The following is a 14694-nucleotide window of genomic DNA, read 5'->3' on the forward strand; positions in this document are numbered from 1 at the left end:
AGATTCATTAGGAACTTCAGTACTGTGGTCGCTCCGCTTACCTCACTGGTCAAAAAAGGAACTCACCGATTACAATGGTCAGAATCCACCAACAAAGCTTTCCTAACCCTGAAACAACAATTCAGTAACGCGCCCATCCTCTGTCACCCTGACCCCTCATTACCTTTCATTGTCGAGGTGGACGCATCTAACACTAAGGCGGATGCTCTTTCACGTCAGTTCGAGGAGGAGAACATTCCACCTGACACAGAACCCATCCTACCGTTTCATGTAGTGGTTGCTCCCATTCAATGGGATATCATGACCCTGCTCCAACAACACAGGGAGCAAAACGAGAACCCAATGGCTTGCCCAGCCGACAGAATCTTCGTCCCTGAACATCTTCATAACCAGGTCATCAGTCAAGTTCACTGCCATCCATCATCCGGTCACCCAGGTATCACCACCACCATCAATCAACTGGAGTGGGAATCACTGCACAAGGACACAGCTAATTACATACAACAATGCATTAACTGTAGTATGAACAAGGCATCCAAGCAATCTCCCGCCGGTCTCCTGCAACCACTACCCATTCCTCAACGACCCTGGTCTCACATTGCTATTGACTTTATTACGGATCTTCCCAGTTCACAGGATTATACTACCATACTCACCATCATAGACCGATTCTCCAAGGCTTGTAGACTCATTCCATTACCCAAACTACCTACCGCTCTCCAGACGGCAGAACACCTATGCAACTGGGTCTTCCGATTGTATGGCCTACCAGAGGACATTGTGTCAGACCGAGGACCTCAATTCACCTCTCAATTATGGTCAGCCTTCTTCAAAGCCCTGAATGTTAATGTCAGCCTCACCTCTAGGTATCATCCCCAAGCAAACGGACAGGTAGAGAGACTCAATCAAGAGCTGAACCACTTCCTCAGAGCTTATTGCAACCAGAATCAGGATGATTGGGCTCGATACTTACTCTGGGCAGAATACGCACAGAACTCCCTTATTAAACCATCTACCGGTCTGACTCCCTTTAAATGTGTACTGGGGTTCCAACCACCAATGTTCCCATGGTCAGGGGATCCAACGGACGTACCAGATGTAAACGATTGGATGGCACGCAGTGAGGAGGTGTGGAATAGGGCCCATGTTCACCTGCAACACGCTGTTAGGAGACAGAAGGAGCAAGCGGACCGCAGAAGGCGCCCAGGTCGCAACTACCAGCCAGGTCAATGGGTGTGGCTATCAACACGGGATCTTCGTCTCCGGCTTCCTTGCAGCAAACTGAGTCTAAGGTACGTGGGTCCATTCCAAATCACTAGACAAATAACTCCAGTTTCCTTCCAATTGGCACTTCCTAACACATATCGTATTTCTCCTACCTTTCATGTATCCCTGCTCAAGCCCGCTGCTGGTCCCAGAGACGAGGGAGAGGGGAGGTCCCGTGCACAGGCCCCTCAACCCATCATCATAGAGGGCGAGGAGGCTTACCAAGTCCAGGAATTACTCGATTCCAGATATCGGGGAAGAATTCTACAATATCTGGTCGACTGGGAGGGGTACGGTACGCTCTTGGGTAAACTCTGAGGATATTCTAGACCCCAATCTTATCGATGAGTTTCATCGCTCACACCCTGAAAGACCGGCCCCTCGACCCCGTGGTAGACCCCGATGTCATGTGCCTCCTCGCGCCAGGAGTCGCTCGCGGGGGGGGGGGGGGTGGGGGGGGGCTCTGTCACGGAGATGAACCCGTGATTCCCTCTGCTGGCCAGCAGAGAGCACCCTCACCTGAATATTGACCAAGACGCATCCATTCATTCACTTACACTGACGACACTACATTTTTCATAAGCCCCGTCCTTGGACTCTGATCACCTGCACAGGTGCCACTCATCAGGACTGTGCATATAAGCTGGTCTTCCACAAGAGTTCAAACTCGAAGTCTTGATTTGCTGTGTCTGTCATTTCTAAGCGTTATTACCCGTGTTTGATTTCCTGTTACCGATCCTGCTTGATATCCTCTACGTACCTTTGCGGCCTACCTACCGACCCCTTGCTTGTTACTGGATTTTGATTCTCTGTTCTTCCCACGCTGTTGATATTGCTGGTTCTGACCATTGCCTGTACGACTACGAGCCTTTACAATAAAGCCTGCATTATGGATCCCATGTCGTGTTCTGGTTCATTACAATATTAAGCATCACAACCATTTTAAACATTAATATTAATAAGAAATATTAAATGAGCTGCAAATCAGTATATTAGAATGATTTCTGAAGGATTATGTGACTCTTAAGACTGGAGTAATGGCTGCTAAAAATGCAGCTTTGCCATCACAGGAAAAAAGTACATTTAATTTTCCTTTTTGTATTATGTCACAATATATATATATATATATATATATATATATATATACACACACACACACACAAATAAATGCAGCCTTTGCTAAGAGATTATTTCAAAAACATTTTCAAAACTATTACAAACTTAAAACAAATAAGTATATTTTAAACTCCTTTTATGCCTATTTGACCTTAGACTAATATTTTTATGATTTAATTTACCTTGAGCTGTTATACAGTGTAATCACACATCTTTCAGAAAATACGAATCTATTTTCCAAAGCTAATTGACCTGTTTTCTCCTTTTATTCTTTCTTTGTGTCATTTCACTCTTTTCACATCCTCTTTTTGTTCTTTTCAGGGTGTGTCTACAGTATTTAGTGATTTATCGCGAGGGAGGATGAACGCTCCAGATAAGGTTTCAGGAAACAGCAGCTCATCTGATCTTACCTGCTTTGCTGAGCCTCTGGGTACAAACACACACTAACCTGTGGCCTTGAGCATTGGAGCTTTAAAATCCTGTGATCATGGATATCATGGCTTTTCATATTACCCAAAGCTATAGTCTACTCATGTGCACAAAACAAATGCAGTGGAATGAAGCTAATCACATGAGAATGCACAAATCCATCCAAAACTACACCGTTACATTTTCTAAAAAAAGTTGCGCAAAAAAACTTGCACATAGCTGAGTTCTTTTTTAACATGTTGCCATGTGGTTTCAATTACATTTACATACAGTATATGCATTTGATTGACACTTTTAGTGCAACTTTTAAGTTGAGCCTCAATAAGATTAAAAAAGTTTTGAAGCGTCTTTAAAGAAAATTTAAGAAACAATAAAACCAGTAATATTTTGAAATATTATCATAATTTAAAATAACGTTTTTCTATTTTGCATTAGTCCAACACATTATATATGTGTTTTCCTGAGGCTACAGACACCCCTATGAGGAAAGCTCATAGGTGGTAATGCATGGATATATTATATAGCTGTACCACTATACAGACCGCTCTTATCTTCCCTCCTGTGCCTATCCATCACTCTCTTTTCTACTCTCAGTGTCTTCTTCTCCTGCAAGTGTCTTTTCTCTCACCCTCCTACTTTGGATCTCCTCCATTTTGTCACTGACAGTCTGTCTGACCTGTATCTCTAAGGCCATCTCTTATTCTTCTGTTCTCTTTCAGCTGTATTGCAGACTGCATTGGTTTGCTACACCCATACACACCTTTTTCCTCCTTTCGTTTTCCTTTACTCCAGTGATAAAAATGGGAGAATGAGAACATGTCTCTTTTTCTAATGGGTGGTGGTGAGGGATCAGATTTCTTTGTTATAATGCAAAAGAGACTTTGCCTCCAGTCATGAGAAACACAGGCTGAGAATCAAACTTTCTGAATTCCTAAACCCCCCCATATATATATTCATATATATCATATTTCATTTGGGAAAATGTGTTCTGCAGGGAAACGTATACATTTCAGGTTGCAAGAAACTGCCCTAATGTATCATGCTGGTGGGCTTTAACGTAAATCAGAGCTTATCAGAAACAGTTGCTGAGTTTTTGACCTTATTCTAAGCAGCTATGGATTTAACCTGTTTGGTAAAGCATTTCCCATGAGTGCTGAGGTTTGATTGACAGTCCTTCAATAGGAACTGCTGAAAGATATGCAGTCGTACCTTACACACACACACACACACATGTAAACATGTGCTTACTCCATCTGGTAAACTCTTACTCTTACACAAAGAGATCTGATCCCTTGAAACGCAAAACTGGTTGGCGTCTCAGGGAGCACATCGATTTAAGAATGTCTTGAATAGGGCACCTTTGTGCACACTCGTAAATATGATTGACAGAAGCATGAGAGTTCAAAAACCAGTAGCTGAATACATTCCAGGTTTAGTTTCATTGGATGTTATATTAGGTGGCACTATTTGTAGACTCGGTATCTGTTTGTCAGTGTTCAATGGTTTTATCCAATATATGTGTTCCTTGAATAACATGCAGCCTTTCCTTATGTCTTGGATGAACATTCATATAAAAACGTAATAATCTGTACTGTAAACTTTCATCAGATGAGCTAATATAAGGAATATTGCCCTAAAAAATGTGAAACACATTTGCCAGCACTGAAATTGTAAAAAGTGTTTTGGTTGAATTTTGATTGCTTTGATATCAGTTTTCATACTCCACTTTGTCTGAATCTGAGCATAGCTGATATTTCTGCTGAACACAAAAGAAAATTTGAACGCAAAACCACCATGAAAGTATTATACAAATATGACTTGTACACTATATTCCAAGCCTTCTGAAGCCATAAAATAAATCTATTTTTATTATATTATTAATTTGTATTTTAATTATGTATTTGTATATTAATTATTAATAATTATTAATTACATTTAGCTAACTAATTGTATTTTTTAAATGATTGTTTCGTTTTTCTCTCTAGTTTTCCTTGCTATGAGACTCAGTAATCGAGTCTCATTGATGAATTAATTCTTTTAAGTTTCTTTTCAATTAATTGGTTCATCCACTTCACAAAACAAGTTCAAAGGTGTGTTTATACTTGTAGTTCAGTAGAAATGTATACATTTATTTCTGGTTTGCTTAGTGTTCACATAGTCATTTTTGAGAATGAACATATGGATGCTAAACAAAAAGCCTAAGGATACGGTCACAACATGGTTGGACAACTTTTATGATATATGTTTTGCAAACTTACTGAACATCCAAAATAATGCTGTGTGCTAGGCTAAATGTGTTTGTTGTATGTGTGTGCATATGCTGTTTTTTATTTATGACTCATGAAGAGCTTATAACATGTGTAAAGGTGTCCTTTATTGCACACACAAATGAAGATCTGCTGTAAGGAGATGGAAGTACTGACACCTGTACTGAACTGTAATGGGCAGCATAACTCCTATGACGAGAACCAAATATGCATTTTGCTTTTTTTAAGGTTGCATCTTCTGACATCCTGTTTTTGCAGATGTCTTTGGTGCATGTTACATTCATATATCAGTTAAACCGTACCACAGTTCATTTATAATCAGACTGATACCCACCTTTTGCAGGGGTTTCTATTCACTTGTTTGGTCTGCGCAAAGGTTTGCATGAGAGTCTATGAACCGCACTAAGAGATCAATCACACCAGAGTTTGTTTTAATCTAACCAAACCTGCCGAGTGTAAAATGCCCTAAATGATTAATTCACAAATCAGACTAATACTTCTCGAGTTCAACTCATCAGGTCAAAGTTGTCAACTACTTACTTATGAGGAAATAATAAGTAAAGAATGACTTAAATTACTATAGAGTCTGTTCATCTTCAGATATAGCATTACAGTGTTTTTACTATTGGATTAATTTGGAATCTTTAAAGCTTTATTCTCATTCACTGTTACTGCATTTTAAAGACCTCAACTTAACTTAAATGTTCTATTTTTGTGATCCTCAAAAGCAAGAAAGTCATACAAGTTTGGACTGACAAGAGGTTGACAAAATGATGTCAGTAATTTCAATTTTGGGTGAACTGTTCGTTTAACAGGTTGTACTTGGTTTCTGGATTTAACAAGTACCTCTGACATGAAGTGTGTGGAAACCATTTATGTACTGGAAAAATCACATTAACAGATGTGGCTTGAGAAACATTTAATTCAAGGCAGAGCAAAAGATTGGTATCTGTGTGTGTGTGTGTGTGTGTGTGTGTGTGTGCGCACACACCTGTATCGTCATGTCAGTCCACTATCGCTGTCTGAGTAATACAGGCTTTAAATGAATAGTGTCCTGGAATGGGGATGGACGTAATTGCAAATGAAATTGGTTTTGGAATTAGTTTTTCCAATTACATACTTAATAGAAACCAAGGAATGACCAGCACAGGCAGAGGCCAGAGTATTAACACATTTTGCCACTGAGAAATGAAGGAACTGCTCTTACTGACGGGAGCAAGACCTCCATCCGCCCACCCCCTTCCCTCAATAGCTTTTTAACACAACCTACTTCTGTAGAGTTTAAGGCCTTATGTTTGGAATATACTGATTTCAGAGAGTTGCTATTCATGGAAGTAACACTGTGAGCAGAATTGTTATAGCTTTTTTAGAAGCTAATAAACATATTGATGTCTTTTTTGAGTTCTTAATGGAGCCGTTGTCTAACACTGAACAAAAGTGTAGTATTATTGAAAAAAAAAAGACATTTAACAACCTCTCTGTGCACTCCAGTGGCTTTCAAGGCTAAAATATATACACACACACAGCAAATGCCATTAAACAAATCTGAATAATATTGTCAACCTATCTTAAAGTAAATTTATTTTAAATAAAATAAATGCCACGATTCCAATATTCATTTTAACCAGTGTCATCCTGCTATAAATATAAATGCAGTCCTGAATAGACTCTGACATGATAAAGTCCAATAAAATCTAAGATAGGTTTAGATAGGTTAAGATAATCTAAGATAGGTTTAGACAGGGTTAAGGATCAGTGTTTCATTTAAGGAAAACGCAAATGTTTCTTAAAATAATTGCTGGCTTAATATTAATCTTGACACCCTAACCACTATGAATTTTCGAATAGAAATTCATCCATTCACTACTGGTTGACAATCATTTTTCAGCAGGAATTAGAAAATAATTCACCTATAAATGACAATCATTTTATCATTTATTCCCCTCAATGTTGCTCTCAAACTAAAAATCTAGCCATCAAACCATGGCTTTATGCATCTTTTATGTTTGAATAACCACTTAAATTTCATTATGTTCTCATTCAGAAGTGTGTCATTAAGAAGTCTTGTAATATAGAGCAAGTAATTTGAGCTTTTTATGAGCTGTCAAAAAAAAAAAGGTTTGGAGCACCATAAAAGAAGTGAATATAAATAAGTACCTTTTGTATCCCATATGAAACTCCACAGCATTACTTATTACGCAGTGACAAAAAAAACGAAGCCTTTCCGAGATTTCTAAAAAGAGATCTAAAACGTTTTATTTTCAGTGTGACTTTTTGAGCATGTAGGTTTCTGTCTGATTGGGGGCGCATGTCACCGTGTTTTAGAAGCGTTTCCTTTTCCACGTGCTCTCCGTTTAGTGTGCAGAAGGGGGAACCAATCAGCGCTCAGCAGGGCGGAGCGGGTGGGACGCTGAATTCAACTTCAACTTCAACCCTGTACAAATTATTCCAGAGAAGAGAAACTCGAGCAGCTCATTCAAAGCATTTTAATGAAGTGGCAATTTAACTTGCATCCGACTAAATTTGCTTGACAGGAGCTTTGTTGCAGGTTTTTGTTTTCTTTTAATCTTCATTCCGCGGGCAGCAGGTGTTCGGTGACCGCCACAGAGCTCAGTTCTCTTCGTTTGATGCATTCATTCAGCCAAACCTCACTGCAAGAGCGTTAGGTGAGGACTTTAATTTTACTTTACAAAGTTAAGATTTACATCGATTCACGGCAAAACCGATCTTTAAGGAGCAACTGCCGGAACAGAGCTTAACAACTGATAAAGGTGAGGAGGCTGTTGTCTGATGTGTTTACCATTGCCATGGCGTGGAACTGGGAACGTTCATTGATCTCAAGATCCGGATCTTTTTAGTGAATCAATAACATGCAGCGCGACTAGTATGGTCAAATGCTTTCTTAGCCTACCTGGTCTTTTTAGTGAATCAATTATGTATCAACTAGGTCTGGAATAATTTGACTCCTACATATTTAAGTTTGTCCCAATTAAATAGTAATTAAAACTAATTAAAACATCTCAGTAACACTGTCCAGGGAATGTATTAAATGTAGGCTATCATCTCAGATATGTAACGAATTAAGTCTTATTACAAAGTTCGTAATTTTGAATTCTCATGACGTCTGCGTTGTCTGTTCACAGGTGTTTATTCCTTTACGAGGATTTATACTACTGGACGCTCTTGGGTCTTTTTGCGTCTTGGTTAACCTGTTGGATAGATAAAGTCTTCTGGGTAACATTACACTTAACCAGATACATTTAATCAACCAGCATTTTTCCCGAGGTCTGCTCCAAACGGATGAAGCGCCTTATGAGCACCGATATGGACTGTAGGGGATTCTTCAAGAGTCGCCCAATGCCGTGAAAATGCTCGAAATCATCGGGTAGATAATCCAACTTCGAATAGCTTACGTCAAAACAACGTGGTTTTATAGGAGATATTGGCGCTCTAAGCGGATAAATTAAATCCGGAACACTCAAACGTATTAATACTTAACTGGCAATACTGAAACATCATGAGCCGTCTCGGGACACAGAAAAGCGGTGCGCGATTAGTGAAAGGATGTTCACGGAGCGTGTCCTTAATTTTGGAGCAGCGTACGGACACTTGGTGTTTTTGGTTTGAAGGTGTTGTTTTTTTCAGTGCTAAATGCGCGGAAGAGGGTGAGAGCTTCCCGAAAGCCGTGAGACATGAAAGTAAAGCGACCGGGAAAGTCGCGGACTCGGAGCTGAACTCTCACGCGTGTGGGGTGAATGAGAATCGCCTTGTAAATGCGGTGAAGCGGAGCGCACACTTTCGGCTTTTCTCACAAACCTCCACATCTGCCGAGGTTATAGATTCTTGCTTTAGTAAGGGCAAAGTTAAAGGGATTATTCATCGCCAAGGAAATACAAGGAAGGTGATGACGAGGAAAGCGAAGTGCGGGATGTGGGGTTGGATTTTTGCCCTTGTGTTCTTCTGGAATACCCACATGTTGCGCGCTCAAGGTAAGTGAGTTGTGTTACATAAAACGAGTTTTGGTGACTTTTAATTTTATCCAGGTTTTATCTCATTTTTTTGGCAAGTACATATTTTACCAAGACCTTTTAAGTTATTTAAAGTGGATTATAATGATGCAATTGCATGTATAAATCCATGAATAAAACTGTAGTTGTAACATGATTGTTAATTGTTATTTAAAGATGAGGTAGATGTAGCATTTAGTGCTCTTAAAGGGCATTAGAGAACCTGAAAGAGAAGAGAATGGGGGGCAGAGAGAAAACGAGGGATATAACCAATAGAGAAAAGGAGACTGGGATGGATTGAAATGAAAAGAGAGACATAGAGGAAGAATTGGGGGACATAGAAAGAGATGAACAAATAGAGTGAGGGACATGGAGGGAGATCGTACCTGTGCATGTCTCAACAAAAGCGGTAAAGGTCATATGCTGTCAACACACACATTTTCTCAGGTCACTCATGTCATATTGACTGACTGTCAAACTGACAAGTAGAGGGAGCAGGATGCATGAATTTACAAAGTGCATGTGTGTGAAAGGGTGTGAATGAAAGGATGCTGACACACTCTGAGATTCAGAATTATGAGTCAGAGCAGAATTCAGTTAAGCCTTGACTGGAATCAGTTTTATCAGGCTGTAGACTGCATACGGTGCCAGCTGGGTCGCTCTGGTACCCGGCAGGCAGTTTTTTTTTGGTGGGGGGTGTTACTGATTGAATTAGGATGTTTTAAAACACAACACATATTTTGTGTGCCACGTGTGGGAGCAGTCTTTAAAATGGCAGCAACATTAAAAGATTCAGAAGTATGATTGTTTTGCAAGCAATGCCTCGCCGTATTAAATGCATTTGGCATGGTGATGCTGTGGGCTTTTCAGTGTTGGGGCTGTGAAATCCATCTTTCTTTCTTTTGGAGGTTGCATTAATGCAGATGCATGAATGCATTGGACTCAAAACTGTTTACAAGAACACCCACTCCTGTGACTTTTCTTTAGCATTGGTGGCTGGCACTTTTTTCCTCTCTCACTTTCTCTGCATGCTTGCAGACTCAGCTTTCTCCCCTGGTTAATGTCAAGGTCTCACTATGGCTTTGGATGTGGCCCAAACCCCAACCTTAAGGAGGTCAGAAGGTTATCGATCACAGCCCATCAGGCAAATGGCAGAAATGGAGTCATCCTGCTTTGTCAAGCATCGTACTAGTTTGATTTCATGCAGTGCAGACACCAGGTTTCCCTAATCAGGCTTATTCTTTCAAAACCTGAAATCCCTTAAGGATTTGTGTCTGTCATCATTCAGAGCTTCACTTTTGAAGAAATTAAAAAAATGTATTCAAAAGTTATATTTAAAAGCAGGCCAAGAAAAAGTCCAATGTAAGATCAACTTCTTAAATCACTGTCAATGCCTGTTAATGGTAAGATATTGGAGCCTATTATAGACGAAGCTGGAAACCATTAATATGATATTCTCAACAAGTATGAAGCAGCATTTCAACATGAAATAAACCTAATTTAAAGGTAAACAAGTTTTTTTTATGAACATTGCCTTCTGTTTATCTGAGACTAGTATTTTGACAGCAATAGAAAACCTGGAAATGCTAAAATTTGTAAATATACATTTCATATTATTATATTAATGTCACTGCAAATTAATCTGTAAGAAAGTGCTCTTTTATCCAGTAATTCCAAGCATGGACTAATAAGAGACATACAATTTTAAGAATTCAATTGTCAAGCTGTTGGAACCCTGTTAGAGACTTGCTGTTCCATGCAGTTTAACTAGAGCCGGTTTCATCCGGTTTTTCTGTCATGAAACTGTTAATAATACAAGATACGACATGGTATATCCTTCCCTTTTCCCTCTATAAAAGACCAATGCCAAATTCATAACGAATGAAGAGTGCCGCTGTACATACAACATGCATCAACAGGTGTCTTTGTGGGTTTTCTTTTAACCAAAAACAGATTTTTTTTAAATACTTCAGTCCTAAATGCTGAAACTTTTAAGAACTGTCATATGCCATCCCAAGTTGTTTGGCTGGGGTCTCTGTATTTATGACTTGCCAGGCATGTCAGTCCTGAGTGGCTTTCTGTGTGTATGCTTTCAATGCATGTCAGTGATGAATGTTTGCATTTGAACGCACAGACATCTTGATGGGCCACTGAGGTCCATCAGAGAATCAGATGAAGAAGAGAGGTGCAAGAGAGATGTGGGCTAATACAAGCAGAGAGGGTGCGGATGTTAAAGAGGAGTCGAGCGTGAAAAGGAGGAAGCAGTGCAGAAAGAAAAAAAGGGAAGGAGGGAAGGGATGGTAATTTTGGATGGGTAGATCTCTACGGAGGAGAGCACTGGCATCTCTTTACCATGTTCTTCCTTCACATCCATCACAAGAGACAGTTTTAGGGTCACTGGGATGTGTATCAAATCAAAAAGGAAAGAAAAGCCTGTGCGTTAGCTACAGCAGAGGAAGAGAGGAGAGAAAAATGGAGTGGAGGAGAATATAATGATGGAGGAAGGCAAAAAACCAAGAGAGAGAGAGAGAGTGTAGGCATGATAGAATGAAATCGAGATTGACGTGATTGCTTGCCTGTGTGTGCGCATGTCTGTGTGTGCGGGCCCTGGCAGGGTCGGTACGGAATGAAAACTGCTCCTTGTGTCTAAAGCCTCTCTCTGTGCTGCTCTGGTCAGATGGGCTTTTGATCCCGGATGACAAACTCCTGCAGGGGCTGAATGAGAAGTGCTCAGAATTACACCCAGTGCCACACTCCAGTACGGTACATACTGCACCCTTCCCACGATGCCCTGTCATGTTCCCACTGGCACATTCAAGCACCATACTGCTTTCCAACACTTAATGAGACACAGTTGCCATAAATATTCAAACCAATCCTCTATGCTCCACTCTACGGTCGGGCGGGTTATCTAGACAAAGTAAATTAAGACTCAGTGGTCTTTACTAAAGAAAACTATTGCTATTATTCAAACAAAAGCTTGGAACTTTGATATACTGTATAGCATATCCAGGACTGTTCGTGTTACAGATATTGATGATACCTCAAATCACATGGCTTGTTTAGGAGATTGTTTTTAGCATTAGGCATTGTCGGTAAAAATTTCCAATTAACTTTTTAAAATTAAATTTTTTTTTGAAGGAATGGCATTTTCTTTAGAAAATATAAATATCTAGCTAGACATTGTAGCTTATTGAAATGCCTCAAATGCTGAAAGTTACTTAAGGTAGGTTAATTAAATGTGTATTTTTCACTGTTCTTATTTGTCTTCCTGAACAAATTTTTCATAGTGAGAAGGTGTTGACGAAAGACAGAAACGAATAGACATTGTAGGAGCAAAATTCCCATTCTAAATTTTAATCGAAGGAAGGGCATTTTCTTAAGAAAATATAATAATCTCTCTAGGATGAGCTTAATAAAATGGATCAGATGCTTAAAGGTGCATTACATAGTCTAATTAAATGTGTACTTTTTTGACGATTTCGTTTATTGTCCTGCACAATGATGGCATTAGCCTCTCCTGCCACATTCGCTGCAGAATATGCAGACCGTGACAGGAAAATGGGTTCATGTGATTAACCCAAAATGTTCATCAACTTGAATTGCAAGACGTGGATGGTCATGGGATCTCAACATGGAGGCCACCATGAAAGGGCAACCCGATTAAAATGGACTGCTGATATGCTTGAATCATCTCATTTAGCTTGACCTCATAAACATATTTGTCAAAAATACTGTTTATTTCTTTGGGTGAGTAATGCTCCAGTATTTCAGCAAATAATTCAAATAGCAAAATAAATAGATTTTTGGTTTTGGCTGAAATGGTTCTATAGGGTCAATCTCATTTATTGGAACCATGACGTTTAATTTAGTTTAATAAACTTTTCTGACAATGCGACTACTTCATGAATATGATGTGGAAAAGCTACAACAGATAAACATGTCAGCAGTGTGAATGATGCTAGAATAACAATATATATATAAAAAAAAAATCAGCTGAAATATTCAGAGGTGGTTTGTTGCCAAATAGCTTTTTTATGTGACTTGTTTTAGTACTGAGACGTTATTTTCAGTTTTTGGTCTCAACTAAATGTAAAACTTAGATTTTTTGGTCAAAATCTAAAGTGCATTTGTTTTAGTTCTAATTTACCACTAGCCCATCTTGGCTCTCTTCTCTGCATTATTTCTCTGCTCTTTTACCTTCTTATGTGTTGCCCTGCATTTTTTTCACTGACACCCTTAAAGAATTTCAGAGTGGCTTTTTGTGTGACTGTGTGTGTGTGTTTACGCATGAGAGCAGCATTAGTATCGGGACCGAAAAGCCGTTGTGCCTTCATTGTTCCTTGTATTGTCCGGTCGTAGACCCATCCCTCCCCCAGTCGTGACCCAGACTGTGACATTAACCAAAGCCTTTGTGTCTCTTTTATTCTAAAGTGGCCAAATGAGTATAGACCTCCTAATTTCTGTAGTAAATCAAGTAATTTAATTGGTTTACTGCTAACCACTTTTCATCATAGTAATCATTTTAAATGATTAGGAAAAAATAACTTTGATAGTTTGCCGCCAGGTGGTCCATTACGAACAATATAACTACTCATATTCACTGTGAAGAATTGAAGAGCTTTAAGGAAATACTTGGCAATAAACACTTGGATTTAATTCGCTCTGCCTGTCTGAACACATCTGCCTTCCGCATTTAAAGTATTATCAGGCTATCATTACATGCACAAGACCATCCCCTCTTTCTCTCTTCAACCAAAAGTTAGCACATTTATTGGCATGACAGTAATGAATCTTATTAAGAATAAGATCAAAGGCAGACGACATAACATCTTCACACAGAGGAATTTTGATTTGATTTTACCCCCCCCCCCCCCGAAATCGTCTTCAGCTGTTTCTTCTTTCTTTCTCTATTTTTTTCTTTGTTTTTCTCTCATGTTGATGTCTTGACTTTGAGTCAGAGCATTGGTTGTCGGACAGAGGCCTTTCCATCATTACTAATCAGTTTTCACGCCAATAGATTTTTTTCTTCTGCATTAATAAATGATGAGAATAGCACATCTTTGTTATCAAAATATTACATGTTCAAGTGCGTACTTTGGCATTGAACTTAAGCGTTACCTCAGAAGCTTACGTTTCATTTTATGTAGTATTGGACAAGTGCCATATTAACATCTTTTCAGTTTCTGCTTTTCATTAAGTGAGTTTATCAGTTATGTGGGATTAGTCCGTGAGAACTACTGTAGTTTATTATCTGAATTAGCATTAATTCAGTGACATGCACTACTTGAACTAGAAAGCTCATTAACAAAAAATTTATAAAAAAATAATTTAAGACAAACTGACATGTCGCTTTACACAGTCAGCTAAAACACTGATGAGAAAATTAAATGTTTTTAAATTTTTTATTATTGTCTCTTTTCTCAGAATCAAGGCCTCTGATGATTGGGATTGGAGAGGCCTGTAAATATTTGCTTCAAAGCTGAAGAAATGAAAGTGTTGCTTTATTTGACTATGATGAAATGTGACCTGTGCTTGTTTCTAAAAGATGAGTTTTTCTCTGGCTTTTTAAAACCATGGTCCTATGGTGCTGTATCCAGCATCAATGT

At 39.0% G+C, this 14694-nt stretch overlaps 1 protein-coding gene across 1 annotated transcript in view; it reads left to right on the forward strand.

Annotated features, from left to right (window-relative positions):
* The first annotated feature begins 8393 nt into the window (after window positions 1-8393).
* LOC132142123 (protein sidekick-1-like) overlaps window positions 8394-14694 on the forward strand; it is a 181058-nt gene continuing 174757 nt past the window's right edge. Inside the window, exon 1 of the mRNA XM_059551756.1 lies at window positions 8394-9067. Within this exon, the coding sequence (XP_059407739.1) occupies window positions 8596-9067 (472 nt within the window). The 5' untranslated portion in view covers window positions 8394-8595. The remainder of the gene's footprint in view (window positions 9068-14694) is intronic.

Source organism: Carassius carassius, chromosome 6, assembly GCF_963082965.1.
Source record: "Carassius carassius chromosome 6, fCarCar2.1, whole genome shotgun sequence".
Lineage (NCBI taxonomy): Eukaryota > Metazoa > Chordata > Actinopteri > Cypriniformes > Cyprinidae > Carassius > Carassius carassius.